Here is a 23384-nt window from a genome sequence, read left to right as displayed (position 1 = left end):
ATAACTAGTGCTATCCTGAAAAAAATGAACAAAGTTGGAGGACTTCTAATACTACCAGATACCAAGACTTACTACAAAGCTGCAATAATTAAAACAGTGCAGTACTGTCATAAGGGTAGACAGCTAGCCCCCTGAAACGGAGTACAGTTTAAAAGCATACCATAACATATAGTCTCCTGATTGATAACAGTGCAGTTCTAAAAGAATGGTCATTTCAATAAATGATACTGAGTCAATTGAATATCCATGTGGGAAAAAACTGAATTTTGTTTCCTACCTCACATCAAATGTGAAAATCAGTTCCAGAAAGATTGTAGATCTACATGTGAAAGGTAAACAGTGAACTTATAGAAGAAATGCCTAACAGAATATCTTTACAGCCTTGGGATAGACAAAGATCTTAAATAGGAAACAAAAGCACCAACTGTACAGGAAAAAAGTTGATGAAGTTGTACTGTATTAAAATTAAGAGCTTCTGTTCACAAAAAGACCACTGGTAACACGGAAAAGGTATCTACAATACATACATCCAACAAAGGACTCTGATCTAAAATATATTTATTTTTTTATATATATTTAAAAACATGTATATATAAATCAAAGAAACACTGAACCCAAGAGATAATCTGAACAACAACAAAAAGAATTGATCAATAAATATGAAATGGCTGTTCAACTTTATTAATCTATAGGGAAATGCAAATTTAAATGATAATGTGATGCTACTATGTGCCCACCAGGTGGTTAAAATTAAAAATATGAATAGCATCAAATATAGATGAGAATATAAAAAACCCATAAGGTTGTAGTACTCAGGGGCTGAAAATTGGCACAACCACTTATGAAAATAGGTATTATCTAGAAATTTTGGACATGTGCATAGAGTATGAGCCAGCGATTTCACTCTTAAGTATTTACCCCAAATAGTTAAATATATATGTTCACCAAAAGACATGTATAGCTGTACTACTCCTTTTAGGCAGGAATTAGAAACAATCCAGATGCCATCAGTAATGGAATGGGTAGATAAATTGTGATACATCTATACATTAGAGTACTACACAGCAGTTAGGATGAGTGAAGGGCAACTGTGTGCAAAGTATGGATAAATTTCACTAACCTAATGCTAAGCTAAAGAAGTCAGATGGAAGGAAGGGTATATATACACTATAAGATTCTATTTATATATAAAGTTCCATGTGACTTGTTTTATATAAACTGGCAAGCTGATTAAAAAATTTATATGGAAATGCAAAGATGCAAGAATAGCTAAGATAAAAGTACAGTGTCAGAAATCTGACGGAGAGGAGTGTTTGAGGCATTGTCTAGGAGGGGACACAAGGGACTCCAGGAGTTTTGGTAGAATTCTTCTGGTTGCCAGTTACACCAGTATGTTCACTTTGGAAAAACCATCCACCTTTGTAATAGTGATTGATTAGTTTACTTCTGTACATTATACTTCGTGTATATTGAGAAGGTATTTTCTTAAATGGGTATAATATATCTCTAGTAAGGGAAAAGAGAAACTGAGAACATTGCTTGTCTTCAGGGAGCATAGCCAGAGATCAGGCTGCTTTGTTTGGCCATGGAACCAAGTAAATGTATTACCTATTCAAAAATAAGTACTATAATTTATATTTGAAAATGAATAAATCAAAGATTATCATTTGTTACATAGTAGATGCTAATGGGCTGAATTCCATTAAAATCAGATGCCATCAAGTTGATCAAAACACAAATCCCAGTTATATGTCATTTATAAAAACACAGATAAAGGTAGAAAGTAAGTGGATAGGCAAAGAGATGCCAATAATTTTTTTTAATGATAGGTTAGGTTGGTAGTATATGAAATGAGATAGAATTTAATTTAGCTAATAAATCGGTTGGTGTGGGATGTTATGTGATGTTATAAAGGCCCAATTTATGAGGTAAAGAACTGAGGTAGAATAGAGGAGCTAATAGGTATAAAGTCAACAATGTGCAAACAATGTGGGAAATAGCCATACTTAAGGTTTTAAAGCTTGGGAATGCCACTTTTCAGTATTATCCTAAAGTATGCTTTATAGGAATTCTTGAATCTCAGCATGACAGCAAGTGTTTGTAGTTTCTAATTTTATTTTTTAATTTCTTCTTTCATTGTAAAAACAAAACATCTGTGCTTTGAAAAAAAAAAATTAAGTACTATAGAAGGCCTATGATATTAGTTGAAGTTGCCCTCCTTTCTTTGGCTCTCATAGTCCTGCTTACTAGGAGTAACTACCATTAACAAATTTCTTTGTAACCTTATGGTACCTAATCCCGCATTTTGAAAAATATTACTGAAAGAAAAATTGGAAGCTTTCTTTAATTTTTGTTTTAGAGTATCTTCTTTAAAAATGTGTCATTTTCAGCTTCATCACTTGGTTACTTTGTACATTAAAGGCCAATGAAATTGACATTTAACGAAGACTTTATATTGCACAGGTTTTAGAATTACTTCTTGCCTTCTGTTCAGTGACTCAGCTGCGCCACGTGCTCACTCAGATGATATTTGAACAGTCTCCATCTGGCAACACCATTCTGGGAAGCCGTTCTAAATGTTTAGAACCTACTGTGGCTCTACTTCGTTGGTCAAGCCAACCTCTGGATGGGTCAGAAAACTGTTCTATTTTAGCCTTGGAGTTGTTCAAGGAAATATTTGAGGTAATATAATGATAGACAAATTGACTTTTCCATTTAATGATTCTCAGTGAACAGTTTACTTTCAAAAACGTCCACAATAAACTTCTAATTGTTTATACACTTTAGGAAAACTTTCAACTAACTCCCTTTCATTCAGCTACTGAATTTCCTTTTTTTTGGGCAAAGTCAGGAACATTGGTGTTTTCTTTTTTTGCACCGAATAGCTTATATGTACTCCTTTCAATGTAATAAGTAAAGGTATTACCTGAGATTTGTACAGCTTGTTGTTGTCTGCCTATACTTCTTGCAGTAGTCACATTCTCTTTCTCCATCTTGGTAGATACTGTCTACTTTCTTTATTAGCCTATTAGTGGATTAATATAGCAACATTGGATTCAGTCACTAAGATGGAGTGGAACATGCCAGACACTGCTAGGCAATTAGGATACAGACAAAAATTCTTTCCCTAGAGGCCATTACATTCTGGTAGATTCTACTATCTAGGTCATTTAGCATTCTCTACTATTGTCTCTGTTTTTATACCCATTCTGCCTACCACAGTATCTTCTTAGAGTATTTCCCCTCATGACTGGATCCTATGCACAAACAAAAATGTATGAGTGATTAAATATATTCGTCAAAGGTGATGCACAAATTACTTTGTTGTTTTTTTTTTCTGTTTTAATTTTTTTTTTTATTATGTTGGTCACCATACAATAACATCATAAGTTTTTGATGTGGTGATCCAAGATCCATTGTTTTCGTATAACACCCAGTGCTCCGTGCAATAGGTGCCCTCCTTAATACCCATCACCAGGCTAATCCATCCCCCCACACCCCTCCCCTCTAAAACCCTGTTTGTTTCTCAGAGTCCATAGTCTGTCATGGTTCATCTCTCCCTCCGATTTCCCCCCCTTCATTTTTCCCTTCCTTCTCCTAATGTACTCCATGCTATTCCTTATGTTCCACAAATAAGTGCAACCATATGATAATTGACTTTCTCTCCTTGACTTATTTCACTTAGCATAATCTCCAGTCCCATCCATGTTGATGTAAAAGTTGGGTATTCATCCTTTCTGATGGCTGAGTAAAATTACTTTCTGTTTTATGTTGGTCTTGACTGTTAACCAGTTTTATCATTTAAAAAACTCTCAAGATTCTTGATGGGAATATTCATAGTTGTAAAGTATTAAGACCAGTGGTGGTTATTTAATTATTGTAATTTCACTTAGCAAGTTTAGGATACTTGTTTTCAAATCATGGACACAGTCCACCAGAAAGTCTTGTTTGCCGTTGAATAGCTTAAAACCTTATTGTTCCATTTAAGAAAAAAGGCATCATAGCCATCAAAACTGGATAAAATGGTAGGTTTTAAATAGGAGACACAGGTCAATTAAATATTGAAGTAATTATAAGAGATGTGATGAGAACGTTGCTTGGTGATGACTATGTCTGCGTTCTGTATTCCATCTTTATTTTTCATCATTGGTGGTGGTTAATTCTCCAGGACATTATAGATACTGCTAACTGTTCCTCAGCTGACCGTTTTGTGACCCTTCTGCTGCCTACAATCCTTGATCAACTTCAATTCACAGAACAAAATCTAGATGAAGCCTTATTAAAAAGAAAATGTGAAAGGATGGTCAAGGCCACTAAAGTTTTGTTAAATATCCTTTACTGTTAAAACATGGAAACTAACCACTCATTTTTTTCTAGCATTACCTTTACTGCATTTTTGTCTTTATTTGTAATTTCGTCACTTCTCATGCTTATATATCCATTCAGAATTACTGAATTGGAGTTTAAACTATAGAACTAATTCTCAGTGTGGAGTCTATAAAAAGGTTGTCCAGACTTTTTCCCTTTATTTTTCTGTTTAAAATTTTAAAGAATATTTTCAGAATGCCTTTTAAACTTGACTTGAACATTTTTACCGCAATTTGAGGTCAAGAGATACATTCTTAAAATAACTGCTGTGTTACTCTCGAATGCTAATTGCTATCTCTGGATGATTTGTCGTGCCATCTTTGGTTCAGTGTATCAGGGAATAAACAAACATTGGTAGAATCGTTAGTATTTTAGCTTTATATTATAATTTTTACTGAAAATTAAAGCCTCTATAAATGTTTTAATAAAGATGATATCATACTAGGTTATAAAAAAAGACAAATATTATCAAGACAAATTCATTCATTACAAAAGAAGAAAACCTTGAGTTCAATTAGAGTCACTGCCTAACTTCTGTATTCAGATTTTCTTAGGTCTTTTCTTATGTTAGCTTTTTTCTTTTAGATCAGTTGATTCTAAGTCTTTATGAAGCCCAAGTCCCATTTTGAAAATATTTCATTAATGCGTTTTTATTATTATCAGCAAGGAGCCATTATATCTCAGCCAGATCTTTTATATTTACCTGGTCAAGTTTCCTTATATCTCAGCAACAAGAATTTGCTCAACTTCATCCTGCCCTAGAACAAATTCCACATCTATTTACTCTCTTCTTGGTGTGTCTGCTCCTTAATTTTCCTCTTCCCTACTGCAGTGATTCTCAATCCTGATTATGTATTAGAATTACCTGGAGAACGTTTTAAAAATCCTGACACCTGAACCTTACTTCCAGCAGTTCTTTTCTTTTTTTTAAGATTTTATTTATTTATTTGACAGAGAGTGAGCACAAGCAGGGGGAATGGCAGGCAGGGGGAGAAGCAGGCTCCCCGCAGAGCAGGGGGAGCCTGATGTGGGACTCAATCCCAGGACCCTGGGATCATGACCTGAGCCAAAAGCAGTCGCTTAACCAACTGAGCCACCCAGGCACCCCACTTCCAGCAATTCTAATTTAATTGGAGTAATGTGAAACCCTGGTGGGGGGTGGGGGAAGATGGTGATTGATCAAACTACCCACATGATTCTAACATGCAGCCAAAGTTGAAAACCACTGCTGTAGAGATACATGATTATTTTGCTTGATTGTAGTAAAGATATCTGTAATATATGCAGGCTTCAGAATTGGTACCATTTTGAGCCAAATTTGACCCTTTTTAAATGATACTCAAATTAACTTATAATATTACAAAATAGGAAAAAATAACTTCCCTTAGTTCAGCAAATATTGAACCATTGTAATAACCTGCTAGCAAAATACTAACATCCAGCAGAGTAACGGACGTGGTGTCAGTCCCATCTCTTGCTACTTACCAATCACTTAATTAAGCTCTGAGCTCTAGTTTCCTAATCTGTCATTGAGCTAATGTAACAATGACTATGTGGAAGTGCAGTAACATGATAATTTGTATGAAATCACTCTAAATACTGTAAAGTGCTATACAAATACAAGGTTGAGAATTTTTTGTTTGTATTCCTTAACAAAACTTACCTCTGTGTGGAGATGATACTCTAAAAATGCATGTTGCAAAAACCCTGACTACTATCAAATGTACCACTCTGATAGAACAACAATTTACGTATGGCAAGATTGATCTGGGGTTTGGAACAAAGGTAGCAGATTCTGAATTGTGGTGAGTATATGAAATCCAGATGGCAAAATGGTAATGGCAAACATAATAAAAATCAAAAGATCTAGTGATTCTCTCCTCTTTTGGAGGGTAATCCTTGGGTATGCACTATTAACTCAAGATGTAGCAGAGAATTAAGTTTTTTCATAATTTTTAAAAAATTCATTCAAGTCATAGATTACATGCTTCAGAGAAAGGATAATCTTAACATCTGTGATTTGTTTTTCATTGTTTAGGTTTGTTTTGTGTTTTAATATATTGTGATTATCTAAGGTCTTTTGTACTCCCTTTTCTGGAGGTTCTTTTTGACATTGCCTCAGTAATTTTATTTTTTAAGCAAAACGTGAAAAAACGGGGGTCTTTTTTTTATTACTAGGAAATCAGTTACTATTGAAGGTTTCCTACTAACAAAGACAGTTCTTTTCCTAAGCATGTCAAGACTTACGGTTTAAGGGTGAATTTTCTCTGACAGTGATGAGATAAGAGTATTTTATCCCTCCCCTCCCACATTAAGTCCATTAACAAATCTTTATTGAGGATCTGAATGCTAGACATTGATTTGTTCCAATTTCCATAAATGACATTATTGTCAATAATTGTGGTCCTCAAGAACAAGGATTACCTTTTTTTACTTTTTTGTACTCCCTTTGTGGTACGAGGTTAAGAACATGGCTTAGCATAATTTATTTGGTAAATATTAAGTATTCTGTATTGCTTAAGGTTGCCCTTTATTGTTGATATTCCAGTGACAAAGCTAAGAATTAAATAGGTCATGTTGCTGATGCTGCTAGTAATTTGGTGCAGAAAGTGGAAGCTTGGTGGTATTTGAGATTAGAAAAAGAAACACTGTTTCAATTTAGACTATTAATGCCAATTTGTTCTTTTGGGGCTTAGGTTGTAAGGATGTTGGTCTCTATTGTATTTTTTTTTTTTTTTTCAAGATTTTATTTATTTATTTATTTAACAGAGATAGAGAGCACAAGTAGGCAGAGTGGCAGACAGAGGGAGAGGGAGAAGCAGGCCTCCCGCCAAGCAGGGAGCCCGATGCGGGGCTCGATCCCAGGACCCTGGGATCATGACCTGAGCCGAAGGCAGCCGCTTAACCGACTGAGCCACCCAGGCGCCCCTGGTCTCTGTTGTATTTTTACTTCTCAAAAGAAACAGTACTTTATCTTCCTAAGGTTTAAAAACAAAGGTGTTGATTTTTTCAGAATTTCTTTAGAATTATGGACAGAAATAAAGTTCTGAGCAATTTTTTAGTTATCTAATTTAAATATGATTTATTTTTAAGCAAACTTGCTGCTGATGTAGTTTTGAAAACTCTTGATTTGATGAACAAACTTAGACAGTTGGTTCCTGGTATGGAAGTAAGTTTCTATAAAATCCTTCAGGTGAGTTTAAACTCTTCAAATATTGAAGTTTATTCATACATAAATGCTTCCTAATGTGTGAGTTTCTGTTTTAATATTCTTGATCGTTAGAAAATGTTTCTCTTAGAATTGGCCATCAGAAGACAGTTAATTGCCTTAAGTAGCTATAATGTTCCCACTACATGGTAATTTTACATAGTTTTGCAGGAATTGAACATAAATGCTTCTGACTGTAATGTACAGGATGTTCATGATAGTAGAGCTTCCTCAGCCTTTTTCCTTTCTCATGTCATACTTTAGGTTTCTTCGTTTATTTCTAATAGCATTGCAGTGAAGAGTTTTTGGTTGGGATTGATGATGTAGGGTATTAAGGGGATAAGGGACACATCTGGAAGAAAAGGACTTGATTGTGAGTGATAATAAGATTAGAGAGGGTGTGCAGAGAATAGCTGAGTAACAAATTTCAATGATGGTAGCTGAATAAGAGCTTTAATGTTTACCTTGATAGCCACAAAACCTGATTATAATAGATACTTAGCAAACATGTGTGAATTGAGTTACTATAATAAACAAAGATGGCTCTGGTCTGTATGGACAGGGTAGAAGCCAAAACTGAAACCTTACACAGGAGCCACCTGTACACTTTGGAGAGCATAATGCTTAAGAGATGGGGTTCAGATGTTGACTCCATCAGTCAGTCACGTCAGTGCAGACTTGAGCAAGCTATTTCACTTGTCTGAGCTCTAGCTTCCTTAACTACAAAATGAAAATAATGAATCCCCCTCCATGGGAGCAGTTACAAAGGGTTACCATGAGGGTTATGGAGATAAAGCCCAGCTCTTAACATGGTTTTGTGGCATAAGATTATACTTGAGTACTTACAAAACACTCGACATTGTAAAATGTAGATAACTATAAAGGATTCATATTTTAGTATTTTTTCTCTGTTAACTTAAAAATTGAGTCAAACTGATTTTGCATCAATTAGGAGATGTTTTTCAGAATAAATGATTTGGGGCTTAAAGTACTAATGTAAAATATTTACTGACATGAAGGACTTATGCTTTAAGTATAATTGTTTCAGTTACTGAATTAGAATTTTTTTTAGTTAATTTGAATTTTACTTTTATTTTTGACTTTAATTAGAAATGATTAACTGTTTTTTCTTACAGCCAGATTTTCTTTTAAGAGTAGCTAGAAAAATAAAACAGTAATTCAAAACATCAGTCAGTTGTGGATGATATTTTAAATTCATCAAAATAAGATGTGATTTTCATAGGTATAACAAACTTCTGCCAGATTTTTTTAAAGCTAGTGTTCATATTGACTGCATAGATAATTATAACAAAGTAAAGGCTAATAAATACATTCAAACATCAGATAGAAACCTTTCAGAATTTGCCTAGAATTATTTTATGATTTAGCTCTGTTTACTCACCTTGCTCTAAAAATCCTGACATTATTTATTCTTTGTGCCTTTGGTTTTCTGGTTTCTGATTTGCTTAGGATCCACGCCTGATTACTCCCTTGGCTTTTGCTTTAACATCAGATAATAGAGAACAAGTACAGTCTGGACTGGGAATATTATTGGAAGCTGCTCCACTGCCAGATTTTCCTGCTTTAGTGTGAGTTGTAGTCATTTGCAGTGTATCTCCTGTGGTGCTAGAATATCCTGCTGTGTTTCTTTAGTAGTCCTCGATATAGATAGATTAGAAAATTTGTGAATCAAAGACTTCATTATAACAGTAATTTTTCAAGTGATTAAAAGAAAATTTGATTCCAGTAACTGAAAAGACCAGGTCTATACTCAGGGAAAAGCTAGCTTCAGGTGGGTTAAATATGTTTTCCAGGCACTATCCCTCTCTGTCTCTCACCTCCTCTATTTGACATAGTAGCTTCTGGACTATGCTTACATCTTACCAGTTTAGTTCTTACATAGAACGAGCTTTCCCTGTGTCAGCTATACTAAAAAAAAAAAAAAAAAAAAAAGACATTTAGATTAGATGTGAGGAAGAACTTCCTCAGCTTAAGAGTTTGCCAGAGAATAAAATGGGAATCGGCTCTAAAGGATTAAACACTTAATAAACAACATAGCTTTTAGGACTAAAAAACAGCCAACAAAAACAAAACAGGAAAGAAAACAAAGAGCTTTCCCTTGCCAGTTGTTTAAATGATAAGTCTAAGCATCACTTTCATTGACTGGATCTGGGTCATTTGCCAATGAGGGACCTTGGCAGATACCAAGGGTTCATCTATGAGAACTACATGAACTGAAAATCAGTTTGGGGGTGGTGGGAGGATTCCTAAAGAAAAATTTTGTGCTTTTATCAGAAAATGGAATAGATAATGGCCAGGCAGAATTGTCCACTATTCTCATTAATTTCAAACATTAAGAGAATATTTGCTATTTTTCTGTTATTGTTAAAGATTTTATTTATTTGAGAGAGCGTGCACAAGTGGGGGGAGGGGCAGGAAGAAGCAGGCTCCCCGCTGAGCCATGAGCCCTGCTCCCCCCTGAGCCATCAGCCCGACATGGGGAGACATGGGGCTCGATCCCAAGATCCTGGGATCATGACCTGAGCCAAAGGCAGACGCTTAACTGACTGAGCCACCCAGGTGCCCCTCTGCTATTTCTTTTAACTGACTTAGCAAACTCATTTTTCAGAATTAATAATTTAGTCATAAATTAAGAGATTAAGAACTATGGAGAACAAGACCTAGAGACCAAATAATCAAAATTCTCTTCATTGTATAGTATTATTTTTAAACAAATGGATAAATAGGGAGCTTCTCAAGTTAAAATCTAGAAATGGTCTGTGAAGCTGCTTCATTTTGTGGTGGCTTGGTTGCTCCAACTGTGGTAATCTGACATAAAGGAAAGCCCCTGTGTTTCAGAACGGAAAGCTTCAGCTTCACTGAAAGTGGGAGTCTCATCCTCTCTCTCTGTATATGAAATCTTCCTACCATGTCTTTGTATCTGGGCTGCCCCTGTCTTACTGGTGTTATGTAATTTTCTCTTTAGACACTATCTCAGGTGTTCATTTATTTATATCTGTTTATGCCTTTGTTTATATCATCTTAGTTTAATAAGGTAAATTTATATGTTGGATAGATGGGTGGGTGGGTACATAAGTAGGTTTTTTGGTGTACGTTTCTGTCTGGTGAGGGCCAGCTATGTGCCAGGCCCTCTTCTAGTCATTTTAGATACTGCGGCAAATTAGACTTGGGGCCTCTGTCATATGGTTTACATTCTAGTTGGGAGACAAATTAAAAAAATTAAGTTTCATAAGGGCGCCTGGGTGGCTCAGTTGGTTAAGCGACTGCCTTCAGCTCAGGTTATGATCCTGGAGTCCCGGGATCGAGTCCCATATCGGGCTCCCTGCTCAGCAGGGGGTCTGCTTCTCCCTCTGACTCTTCCCTCTCGTGCTCTCCGTCTGTCATTCTCTCTCTCAAATAAATAAGTAAAATCCTTAAAAAAAACAAAAAGAAGAAAAAAAAAATTAAGTTTCATAATATGCATGTCAGTATGGGTGGAGGGGCCTCTCTGAGGAAGTGAATTTGAACTGAGACCTAATGATAAGAAGGAGCCAACTCTATGCAGATCTGGTGGGAAGAATGTTCTAGTAAAGGAACAACTCATTCAAAGACCGTGTGGCAGGAACAAGACATGATAAATGGAAGGGGCAGAATGGGAGTCAGGTTGGTGAGAAGATATTGAGTGAGAAAGGGCAAGGATAAAGGACATAGCTAAAGGACAAGTGATGTTGCCCATGGTAAGAAGGATGTTCTTACCAATAGCAATAACGTTGTACTTAATTTTTACAAATAATCCATACTCACAGACTAGTTCTAGTGCCTCCAGACCAGAGGTGGAATTGTCATTTTAAAGGATTGTAAGTAGAAAAGCAGTTCCTTGGCAAATATTTAGGGTATTTTCCAAACTTTGGCTTCATCATAGACTCCAAGATTACTTCAAAAATATTTGAAGGCTTATATTCCCAAAGATCCATTCTAGAGATTCCCTAAGTCTATACTAACTGCTTTTTCCTCTATTTTTTTTAAAGATTTTGTTTATTGAGAGAGAGAGAGCACACAAGTGGGGTGGGGGACGCAGACAGAGAAGGGGAGAGAGAATCTCAAGCTAGCATGGAGCCTGTGCTAGGACTGTGTCTCACGATCCTGAGATCATGATCTAGGCCGAAATCAAGAGTTGGACATTCAGCTGACTTGAGCCAACCCAGGCTCCCCTTCATTTTTTTGTAATTCTTTCTTTTTTTTTTTTTTTTTTACTTCTATTCAGACTTGGAGAAAGTATAGCAGCAAACAATGCCTATAGACAACAGGAAACAGAACATATGCCCAGGAGAATGCCCTTGCAATCACTAAATCACAGTCTTCCAACATCAGTAAAATGTTTAACTCCTCCACTTTTGAAAGCTAGAGTTCCTGGATTGAACATTGAGGAATTAATAGAAAAACTTCAGGCTGGAATGGTGGTGAGTGGTAAATAGCCATTATAAATGGGATTCTGCCTGGTACATACCAACTAAATATTAGCCCTTATTATAACATTTATTTAAATAACTTTAGATGCAAATTTGATCAATGAAACTTTATCTTTTAATATGAAAATAACAATATTCTAGAAAATTTGGAAAGAAAAAAATTAGCCATAAAATTTCCACATTTTAACACAGCAATCATTTTTTTCCCCCAGTATTACCCAGTTAGCCCACCCCCATCCTCTCTATCCCCCTGTTTAAGAAATATAACCCATAAACGTATCAAGTCCTACCCAGATACTCTTCTGCAATAGCCAGGTTAGTGAAATGTTTGTGAACCGCCTAATACAGCATTCATTTTTTTACTTTGTTACTCATTAATAAGTCTTAATGATTTAGTTTCACACTAGACATTTATTTTTTTATTGTGTTGAGTGTTAAAATTTTTCTGATTTTTGACTGTTTTATTAAAACTTAGGTAAAGGATCAGATTAATGATGTGAGAATATCTGACATAATGGATGTATATGAGATGAAACTGTCCACATTAGCCGTGAGTACAAGCTTATTTTAACTATACCTAACAGTTAAGCTTTAATAGATGTTTTTCTGGTAAGTGATAAAGATTAATGATATGTTTTCTTACAGTCCAAAGAAAGCAGGCTACAAGATCTTTTGGAAGCAAAAGCTCTAGCCCTTGCACAGGCTGATAGACTGATTGCTCAATATCGCTGTCAAAGAACTCAAGCTGAGACAGAGGTGTGTACAATATAAAGATTTATCTGATAAGTAGAAAAATAAATGAAGTAGAACATGTACAAAATTTTAGTGCTATTTTTGTTACTATTTGAAGTAAACTGTTCTCAGCATTTGACACGACTACTCCCTCCATCTTGAAACCCTTCCCCCTTTAATTTTGATCACCCCATTATCTTCTGATTTTCTTTCTACACTGATGGATATTCTTTTCCTATATCCTTTAGGGATTTCTTTCTCCATTCAACCCTTAAATGTTGGGTTTTCCCAGCATTATGTTCTAAGTCCTTTGCCCTTCTTTAGGTGGTCCAGGGTTTCAGTCATTACTAGAATGTTAATGCCACCAATTTTATGTGCCGAGCCCAGATCCTTTACCCTAAGCACTAATGCTTCCTGTATAGCTCTGTTTAAATATATAGCAAATATTTCCCATTCAGCATGATCAATCCTGAATTCATCACCCTTTTTAAAAATTTACTTTTTTATATATTCCCTCTTGTTCTGAAGAGTTTTCCAGACAGGAAATCTGGAAGTCGCACAGTTTACTTCCTACAATTAGTCATTCACCAAATCCAGTTGATTCTACCTTCTAAATATTACTTTTTTCTGCCTTGTCTCTTCTCGCCACTATTTGCTACAGGTCACATCCTTTTCATTTTTTATATGAATCATAGCAGAGCCTCTAGTTAGTCTTTTTTACCTTCAGTCTGGAGCCCTCTTCTCAACCACCCTCTATGTGCATCCCAAGTCATCTTTTTGTATTTGGTTCCACCCTCCCTTGTTCCCCCACAGTGATTCCTGAGGCTGTAATCTGATTTTATTGCTTCTGTGCTAAATACCCTGCAGTGGTTTACCATTTTACTCAGCAGATGATTTTATTTATTTATTTATATATTTTTAAAAAGATTTTATTTATTTATTTGACAGAGAGAGACACAGCAAGAGAGGGAACACAGGGGGAGTGGGAGAGGGAGAAGCAGGCTTCCCGCCGAGCAGGGAGCCTGATGTAGGGCTCGATCCCAGGACCCTGGGATCATGACCTGAGCCGAAGGCAGACGCTTAACGACTGAGCCACCCAGGCGCCCCAGCAGATGATTTTAAATTCCTTAGTTTGGCACACAGGATTCTGAAACTACTTCATTCCGCATCCCCTTGCATTTCTGTGCATTCTCTGCAATCGACTGTATCAGATTACTTTGTAGTTTCTTATGCAGTTCTATTGCTTTGCAGTTGCTTGACATACTCTTAGGTTTCCCTGTCCTTGTACTTGCTCTTCCATGTCTGGAACACATTTTCCTCTTCCTCTGCCTAACCCCTAATAATTCTTCAGATTTTAGTTTAAATACCCTCATTTTTTAGGAAGCTGTCCCTGGTCCTCTCCTTCCCACACATGTGAAAATTGTATAACCCTGCCCCCTACCCTTGATGTCAGAGATGGTCTCAGTATCTCCAGGGCCCCAGCAAGCACGGTACTTGGCACATGGTAGGTGCTCAGAAAGTTTGACATTGTGCTGTGTGCATATATGCACACAATGTGTACATTAGGAGTGAGAGCTTACTGCAGTAATATGAAATTCCTAGCAAATACAAACGGAATCTCAACAGTTTGATATCATTTATAATGAATTGTAATAAAGTCATTTGACTCTTGAGAGAGGCATTAAAATCAGTGACACATAAAATAACTTTAGAGTCTTCTCAGAGTACATGTATTTGAAAAAATACAAATAAATATAACCGTATGTTTTCTTTTTCTTCTTTTGACATGGATTCATTTGTCTTGACTGATGGCATGTTGAATTTATCATAAATTCCAACAAAGAAAACTAGTGATATTAAAATCATTTTGTCTTCTCCCTTCCCATAGCACATTCTTATATTCTATATCTGTTGGACATGTCTTGCATTTTATTGGAGAATTTAATGTTTTATCCGTTTTACTGGAAAGGTTTCTTATAAAAATAAGATCATATACTTGTCTTTCTCTGGTTGACTTATTTCGCTTAGCATAATATGCTGTAGTTCCATCCACGTCGTTGCAAATGGCAAGATTTCAGTTTTTTTGATGGCTGCATAATGGTCCAGTGTGTGTGTGTGTATACCGTATCTTCTTTATCCATCTCTTGATTGACATTTTGGCTCTTTCCATAGTTTGGCTATTGTGGACATTGCAGCTATAAACATTGGGGTGCACGTACCCCTTCAGATCACTACATTTGTACCTTTGGGGTAAATACCCAGTAGTGCGATTGCTGGGTCGTAGGACTGGTGTGAGGTGGTATCTCATTGAGGTTTTGATTTGGATTTCCCTGATGCCGAGCGATGTTGAGCACTTTTTCATGTGTCTATTGGCCATTTGGACGTCTTCTTTGCAGAAATGTCCGTTCATGTCTTCTGCCCATTTCTTGATTGGATTATTTGTTCTTTGGGTGTTGAGTTTGGTAAGTTCTTTATAGATTTTGGATACTAGCCCTTTATCTGATGTGTCATTTGCAAATATCTTCTCCCATTCTGTCGGTTGTCTTTTGGTTTTGTTGACTGTTTCTTTTGCTGTGCAAAAGATTTTTATCTTGATGAGGTCCCAATAGTTCACTTTTGCCCTTGCTTCCCTTGCCTTTGGCGATGTTTCTAGGAAGAAGTTGCTGCGGCTGAGGTCGAAGAGGTTGCTGCCTGTGTTCTCCTTTAGGATTTTGATGGACTCCTGTCTCACATTTAGGTCTTTCAACCATTTTGAGTCTAGTTTTGTGTGTGGTGTAAGGAAATGGTCCAGTTTCATTCTTCTGCATGTGGCTTTCCAGTTTTCCCAACACCATTTGTTGAAGAGACTGTCTTTTTCCATTGGACATTGTTTCCTGCTTTGTCGAAGATTAGTTGACCATAGAGTTGAGGGTCCATTTCTGGGCTCTCTATTCTGTTCCACTGATCTGTGTGTCTGTTTTTGTGCCAGTACCATACTGTCTTGATGATACAGCTTTGTAATAGAGCTTGAAGTCTGGAATTGTGATGCCACCAGCTTTGCTTTTCTTTTTCAACATTCCTCTGGCTATGCGGGGTCTTTTCTGGTTCCATACAAATTTTAGGATTATTTGTTCCATTTCTTTGAAAAAAGTTGATGGTATTTTTATAGGGATTGCATAAAATGTGTAGATTGCTCTAGGTAACATAGACATTTTCACAATAATTGTTCTTCCAATCCATGAGCATGGAACGTTTTTCCGTTTCTTTGTGTCTTCCTCAATTTCTTTCATAAGTATTCTATAGTTTTCTGAGTACAGATTCTTTGCCTCTTTGGTTAGATTTATTCCTAGGTATCTTATGGTTTTGGGTGCAGTTGTAAATGGGATCGACTCCTTAATTTCTCTTTCTTCTGTCTTGTTGTTGGTGTATAGAAATGCCACTGATTTCTGTGGATTGATTTTATATCCTGCCACTTTACTGAATTCCTGGATGAGTTCTAGTAGCTTTGGGGTGGAGTCTTTTGGGTTTTCCAGATAAAGTATCATATCATCTGCAAAGAGTGACAGTTTAACTTCTTCTTTGGTGATTCGGATGCCTTTTATTTCTTTTTGTTGTCTGATTGCCGTGGCTAGGACTTCTAGTACTATGTTGAATAGCAGTGGTGATAGTGGACATCCCTGCCGTGTTCCTGACCTTGGGGGAAAGGAAAGCTCTCAGGTTTTCCCCATTGAGAATGATATTCGCTGTGGGTTTTTCATAGATGGCTCTTATGATATTGAGGTATGTACGCTCTGTCCCTACACTCTGAAAAGTTTTAATCAAGAATGGATTCTATACTTTGTCAAATGCTTTTTCTGCATCTATTGAGAGGATCATATGGTTCTTGTTCTCTTTTATTAATGTATTGTATCACATTGATTATTTGCGGATGTTGAACCAACCTTGCAGCCCAGGGATAAATCCTACTTGGTCATGGTGAATAATCCTCTTAATGTACTGTTGGATCCTATTGGCTAGTATTTTGGTGAGAATTTTTGCATCCATGTTCATCAGAGATATTGGTCTGTAATTCTATTTGATGGGGTCTTTGTCTGGTTTGGGGATCAAGGTAATGGTGGCCTCATAAAACGAGTTTGGAAGTTTTTCTTCCATTTCTGTTTTTTGGAACAGTTTCAGAAGAATAGGTATTAATTCTTCTTTAAATGTTTGGTAGAATTCCCCTGGGAAGCCATTTGGCCCTGGGCTCTTGTTTGTTGGGAGATTTTTGATTACTGCTTCGATTTCCTTACTGGTTATGAGTCTGTTCAGGTTTTCTATTTCTTCCTGGTTCATTTTTGGTAGATTATAGTCTCTAGGTATGCATCCATTTCTTCCAGATTATCTAATTTGCTGGCATATAGTTGCTCATAATATGTTCTTATAATTGGCACAAACACTTTCATATTGTTTTAGGTTGTATTCCTGATTGGCTAGCTTAATTTTAAGTGTTTGCTTAAACATCTGTGATATAGTTAAAATCTTATTTTTAATTTCTACCTGAAATGGGAAAACTGATTTGTGTAAACTTTATGTTTTAGTGTTGATGGCTAGCCCCAAAGACCATACATACCCTTTTAATTAAGTACTGAATGTAGAGCTACCTTCTTGTTGTTATAATTGTGTTCATTTCCATGAGTCTGGTTATACCGAGAATATTCTAGTCAGGACAATCTCTTAAGTAAAATAACTATAACAGTGTTAGATTTATTAGAAGTAGTTAAGTAATAATATATCTAACTAATAAAACTTTATATAACCCAATAGATGCTAGCCTATTAGATATTTGGTAAACCTTTTAAATTGTAGAAAATGAGCATATTATATACATGGTAGTAGAAAAGTCTCTGTTCTGTTTGGTTTTGTTTTAGGCACGGACACTTGCTGGTATGTTGAGAGAAGTTGAGAGAAAAAATGAAGAGCTTGGTGTGTTGCTGAAGGCACAACAGGTTGAATCAGAAAGAGCCCAGAGTGATATCGAGCACCTCTTCCAACATAATAGGAAATTAGAGTCTGTGGCTGAAGAACATGAAATACTGACAAAATCCTACATGGAACTTGTTCAGAGGTAAATTAATAAAGTAAAAGTTTCTGTGTAAAGTTGGAATCTAGAATGAACACACAGCATTTCTTTTCTGTGGCCCTAAAATCCTTTTGTAAACATTCACATATTCTGATAATTCTGTAAGTTAAGTAGTTGACAAGAAACTTACATCACAGGTAAATGAAATACTGCTTACTCAAACTCAGGATCAAAGTCGGAAACAGAATACAGGTCTCTTTGTTTCTTTCCAGTTGACTCTGCTTCTTGCCTATATTCATGCATTCCTCAGTCACTTGGGGTGTTAGCGCCACAAGAACAAGTTGAGTCTGCTTTGTTCACTGACAAACCCCAGGGCCTGCAACGGTACTCATTACACAGTTAGGCATTCCATAAATGTCGAATGACCTTAGTTGTCATAAATTGTGTTAAGTTGAGCCATATGAATTGGCCATTTCTGTACATCAAATGCATTGAAGATGAACAATTTCATAGTATTCAGTCTTATAGCATGGAAATTCAGGTGTTAGTGTTTAAAACATCTCTAGTTTGTAGTCAGTACTTCTCCTTAATGTCATTGAATATGGTTTATTTATATGTGTGACTGTATCTGTGGAATAAATTCTTAGAGGTGAATTATTGGATTAAAGGGTATGTGCTTTCAAATTTTTGATGGATTGACACGTTTTCTTCCAAAAAGGCTACACTAACTTACATGCCTACTAACAAAATAGGAGATTAATCATGTTTTCCTCCTTTGTCCAATTTTTTTTATCTTTTAGGTCAACTTTAAAACTTCTGAGCTATAAAGAAGACCCGGAACAATTATGTATTTTCTACCAAACAATAAAAATTAAAACATTCTGGTTAACTTGTTGTTTGTTTTAATTTCTAATTTAAGATTGGTTCAGATTTGAAAAAATATTCTATCTATGCTATTAATATAGAGATCTAGAAAATTTTAATTCTGCAAGGTCCATGTGCTTATTTTCCCATCAATAAAAATGAAGGGTGGGAAATGTATAGCATCTAGAAAATTTGTGACGTTAAAATTTCCTAAACAGGATACTTTCTCCTAACAACAACTTTCTTCAAAGTCTGTTTGAGGCAACCCTGATAGAGTGGACTATGGGTGTTAAGTCAGAATGCGAGAAAAAGTAAGCATTGGTCTCACGGAAATACGTGGTTTCCAGGAACCATGGGAACATCCCGCTGATGTTCCAGATAGTGAGTGAGGGGCCAAAGAGGTAAAACTCCTGCCTGCCAGGGCCAAAAGTAGCAAATAATGAAGTTGGCTGGGGAAAGAAGGGTCATCTGTAAAGGTAGGGACTATCTAAAGGCATTCAAATTCAGAATTTTAAAAACCGTGTGTGACAGATAAAACACTTCTGGGCAAATTTGGCCAGTGCTACCAGTTTGTACTTAGTGAAGTAAAAGGACATTTTATGCTTAAGATACTTGGGTGTCAAAGTTATCACTTTAGAAAGTATTTCTGTGTTTACTTTGCCAGTAAACTAAGCAGGACTGTTAGATGCAGAGCTCTAAAGAGGCAAGAGAAGTTTAGTATCCTCAACTACTTCATTAATTTGACATTTTTAATTAAACATACATTATGCCCAAGAGGCTAATGATGGCAGGTTTAAGTTTTATTTTTAAATAAACTTCATCCTTTTACAGAAGTTTTTAAAAATTTTCTAGAACTATGAAAATAACTATAATATATATAGCAAATTATGTAGAGCAATGTTATCTGTAAAGCTCTATATCCATAAATATGAGGTAAATGCCCTGCACTTTTCCTTTTTATAGTAAATATTACCTCCTAAGTCAGCCAAAATACATCTTTAATGTCTTTTAGAGTTAGTCTAACTTTATGTCCTGCTTGTTCATGACATTCCTCTTCAGTTTCTTTTCTCCATCTCCATCATATGTTTGCCTCAATAAAAATATCAACTCATCTTGTCTTTTCAGGAATGAAACCACTGAAAAGAAGAATAAAGATTTGCAGATGACATGTGACTCTCTGAATAAACAAATTGAGACAGTGAAGAAGTTGAATGAGTCATTCAAGCAACAAAATGAAAAGTAAAATATCTAGTTCTTAATTCTAATTATTTTGGATTTTTCAAAAACAGTGATTCTCTTTATACAGAGCATTGTTTTTTACAGATAAAATTAATAGAATTGCCACTTATTTTAGTCATAAAATACATATTTGGCAAAATGTAAAGGTAATTCTGTTCTTATTAATTTTCTCTTAAAATACTTGAGGAGAAAAAGAAATGAAATATTTCCTTAATGTTTTCTTCTATATTTTTTATAACTTCAGAACTATTGCCCAACTAATAGAGAAAGAAGAACAGAGAAAAGAAGTACAGAACCAACTAGTAGATAGAGAATGTAAGCTAGCAAGTAAGTAGCTTCTTATTTAATATATTGTCTATATTTTAACATATGTTGGTAGAAAAATCAAAGCATGATTTTATTTTCTACTTCTCTCATTTTTTTGAACCTTAAATCACATTTTAAACAGCTTCCCTTTTCTTGCCATAACATTTTACAGAGCAGTTTAGTTAAATTGATTAAATTGAAAAAGCAATATATTTTTTTAAAACCTGGGAATTAGAGAAAATGATTCGTTTCAAAAGAAAGAGTTTTAAAAGAACTTTAACAGCAGGTGGCAGTGCTAGGTAACTTTTAGTTACCAGCTTAATGGCAGTAGCTCTGAAATGACCCACAAAAACATTTTTGTTCTAACTCACTTGCCTTAGAACACAGACATCTGCCTATATAATTTTTCATACTTTTCTATATCCTTCTAACCCTTAAGCCCTGAGGATTGTCCTTCCCCTCATAACTATACATATAATATCAGGAACAGAAGAAGAGGGAAAGCCATGGAGATTTGGCATTTTCTATGGAATACTGGCCTAGGGGAAGAGTTTCATAGTGTTTTTTTACTCATCAAATAGTGTAGAACTTTTACAGTTGTTGTTCTTTTGCTCTAATTACATAGTGGCTAATAAACCTTTTCAGGGTAACATCAGTATCCAGCCTCTGAGCATATAGCTGACTGTTTGTTTGTTTTAAGATTTGCAACAAAAAACAAAAGTACAAGAAGAAAAGATTAAAATCTTGCAAAAAGAAAGGGAAGATAAGGAAGAAACCATTGATATCCTTAGAAAGGAATTAAACAGAACAGAACAGATAAGAAAAGAATTGAGCATTAAGGTAAGAATTTGTTGAGTTCTCACTGGTAGTAGATGAGTAAGTCTGATTTTGTGGAAAAGGTGAATTTGGGTAAATTAAAGTTCTGGTTCTTTGTAATATCTTCTAAATAAAATTACTAATCTGAAAATTGATAGTTTTTTTTTTTAATAAGGTTCTCTCACAATGTGAAAACCTGTATTTCCTAAAGTCATGAAAAACTTATTAAATATATATTGTGTACCAGCACTTACTGCTTTTAAGTGGGCCAAGAATACAGAAAGGGGTGCCCAGTTCTGAATGTCACATACAGGTGGCTGTATTTGGCTGCCTCTCCCAGCTTTTAGGGATGGGAATAATAATAGTAGTTCATATTTGTTTAGAACTTTATAATTTGCAAAGGACTCTGAAACATTTTTCTCAATCCTCTTCTCTTTAACAAATATATTAATATATAAGTATCAAATATTTTCAACCTACAAATGAAACTGAGTCTTGAGTTACTTACTGAGGGTCTGTCACAAAGCTAAGTATTCAGTATTCTGAATCGAAGTCCGCTGCTCATTCCACATTATCATGGTTGTTTGTGTGTGGTAGCTATGAAGAGCACTTTCTGGCCCATCTGCTACCAGGAAGATGGGGACACACCAGGATTAAATGACCGTTTGAACAACTACAGAGCACAAGTGACAGAGGAGGCATAAAATTTAATGCCATATTTACCAATTTCCTGGTTCTGCTTTAATGTGGTCATCTTAATAGTGATTCTGAATTGTGATGTGTAGTGTTTTCTGCAAATTTCCAGCTGCTAATATTGACTTAAAAAGACAAATTGAATGTGTCTTTCCAATTTGTATTATGTTGTTTAATAACTACTTATCTTAAGCTTACCATAAAATTTAATTAACTAAGATATAATACATATTTGTAATGTGTCTTTTGACATGGTGGTTTTACAAATGAAAAATAAGACATTTTAAAATATCTGTGAAGGGAAGACATGCTAAATTTGTTTTCCTCAATTCCTCCCCCACCCCCTATTCCTAGGCTTCCTCCCTAGAGGTTCAAAAGGCCCAATTAGAAGGTCGTTTGGAAGAGAAAGAGTCGCTGGTGAAACTTCAGCAAGAGGAGTTGAACAAACACTCCCATATGATAGCAATGATCCACAGTTTAAGTGGTGGAAAAATAAGTCCAGAAACTGTGAATCTCAGTATATAGATGTTATGTATTTATCTTCCGGGGGAGGTGTGGTAGGGAAGGTAATTTGTGACTCCAGAACAATAGCAAATTATTATCTAATTATTAATTTAGTAAAGAACCTGATCTGATAAATATTTTTATTTGGTCTTAAAAGTTTTACTTCCTGTTTCTGGCTTTTATTGCTTAAAGCTTTCTTTGGTTCTTAATTAGAATGTTCTTCTTGATCTCCATTATTGTTTTTCTAAGGTTTTTCCCTTTTCCTTAGTTGCTTTCCACTCTCTTCTCCTTTTTAATTTATTCTCATTTGTGATTAGATTTTAAAATCAAACTTTCCTGATATAACAATCCTAAAGATTAAGAAATTGAAAATACAGTTATTTAGTATAAAAAGAGAAGGTATAGCATTGCCTGAGAAGTTTTTCTCTAAATAGCACAAAAGAAAATTCAGTGAATTTAAAATAATTTTATTACTGCATTTAAAATGCAGTAAGATATATGGTATAAGTTCTAAATTTGAAAAAAATGCAATGAATAGTTACAGAAATAATGTGAAAAAATTAGAAAATATCAGATGTGTTAAACAAATACATTGTCACATTTAAAAAAACGATAATTTGTAGACTTGTTTGAGATAGCCTTAGTTTTTGACTCTTTTTAAATGTACCATGTTGGTCTGCCCATATCATTTCCAATCAATTATGAATTTCTTTTGATTTGCACGAGGACAACTTGGATTCCAGCCTTGCTACATATTCAGACATTTCTTACTTATTTATTCAAATGTGAATTACATTTAATATATTGCCTTTTGTTTAGATAGTTTTTAATTTGGCCATTTAATTTTAAGGCATAGGTTAAATATCCTTACGTATTTCTTTAATACAAAGGAATTTTTCAGTACTCTTCATTTGAATCAAATATTGTAAGTAGTGTTTAAGAAGAATTTTTGTATCAATATTTTAGTTGGTTTTATTGCTACAGTTTCCAACCATGAATTTTGCTTGGTATTTTCTTCCCTATTTATATCTTCATGTGACTTAAGTGAACTTAGATTTACTTCTGTTTTTCAACTATAGTATATCTGAATTTATGTTTAGAAACTAGACATATTTTCATAATTTGCTAATTATCAAACTCATGGTTT

General features: G+C 35.1%; 1 protein-coding gene across 1 annotated transcript in view; it reads left to right on the top strand.

The window, feature by feature from the left end:
- CIP2A (cellular inhibitor of PP2A) overlaps positions 1-22293 on the top strand; it is a 35277-nt gene extending 12984 nt beyond the window's left edge. The window contains exons 9-21 of the mRNA XM_032406134.1: positions 2464-2682; positions 4169-4328; positions 6032-6173; positions 7462-7561; positions 9047-9165; positions 11841-12036; positions 12521-12595; positions 12691-12801; positions 17664-17860; positions 19805-19918; positions 20163-20245; positions 20925-21064; positions 22088-22293. Coding sequence (XP_032262025.1) covers positions 2464-2682; positions 4169-4328; positions 6032-6173; positions 7462-7561; positions 9047-9165; positions 11841-12036; positions 12521-12595; positions 12691-12801; positions 17664-17860; positions 19805-19918; positions 20163-20245; positions 20925-21064; positions 22088-22258 — 1827 coding nt within the window. The 3' untranslated portion in view covers positions 22259-22293. The remainder of the gene's footprint in view (positions 1-2463; positions 2683-4168; positions 4329-6031; positions 6174-7461; positions 7562-9046; positions 9166-11840; positions 12037-12520; positions 12596-12690; positions 12802-17663; positions 17861-19804; positions 19919-20162; positions 20246-20924; positions 21065-22087) is intronic.
- Positions 22294-23384: the final 1091 nt, after the last annotated feature.

This window comes from Phoca vitulina, unplaced genomic scaffold (genome assembly GCF_004348235.1).
Source record: "Phoca vitulina isolate PV1807 unplaced genomic scaffold, GSC_HSeal_1.0 scaffold8, whole genome shotgun sequence".
Taxonomy (NCBI): Eukaryota; Metazoa; Chordata; class Mammalia; order Carnivora; family Phocidae; genus Phoca; species Phoca vitulina.
This window is presented reverse-complemented; position numbering and strand designations above follow the sequence as displayed.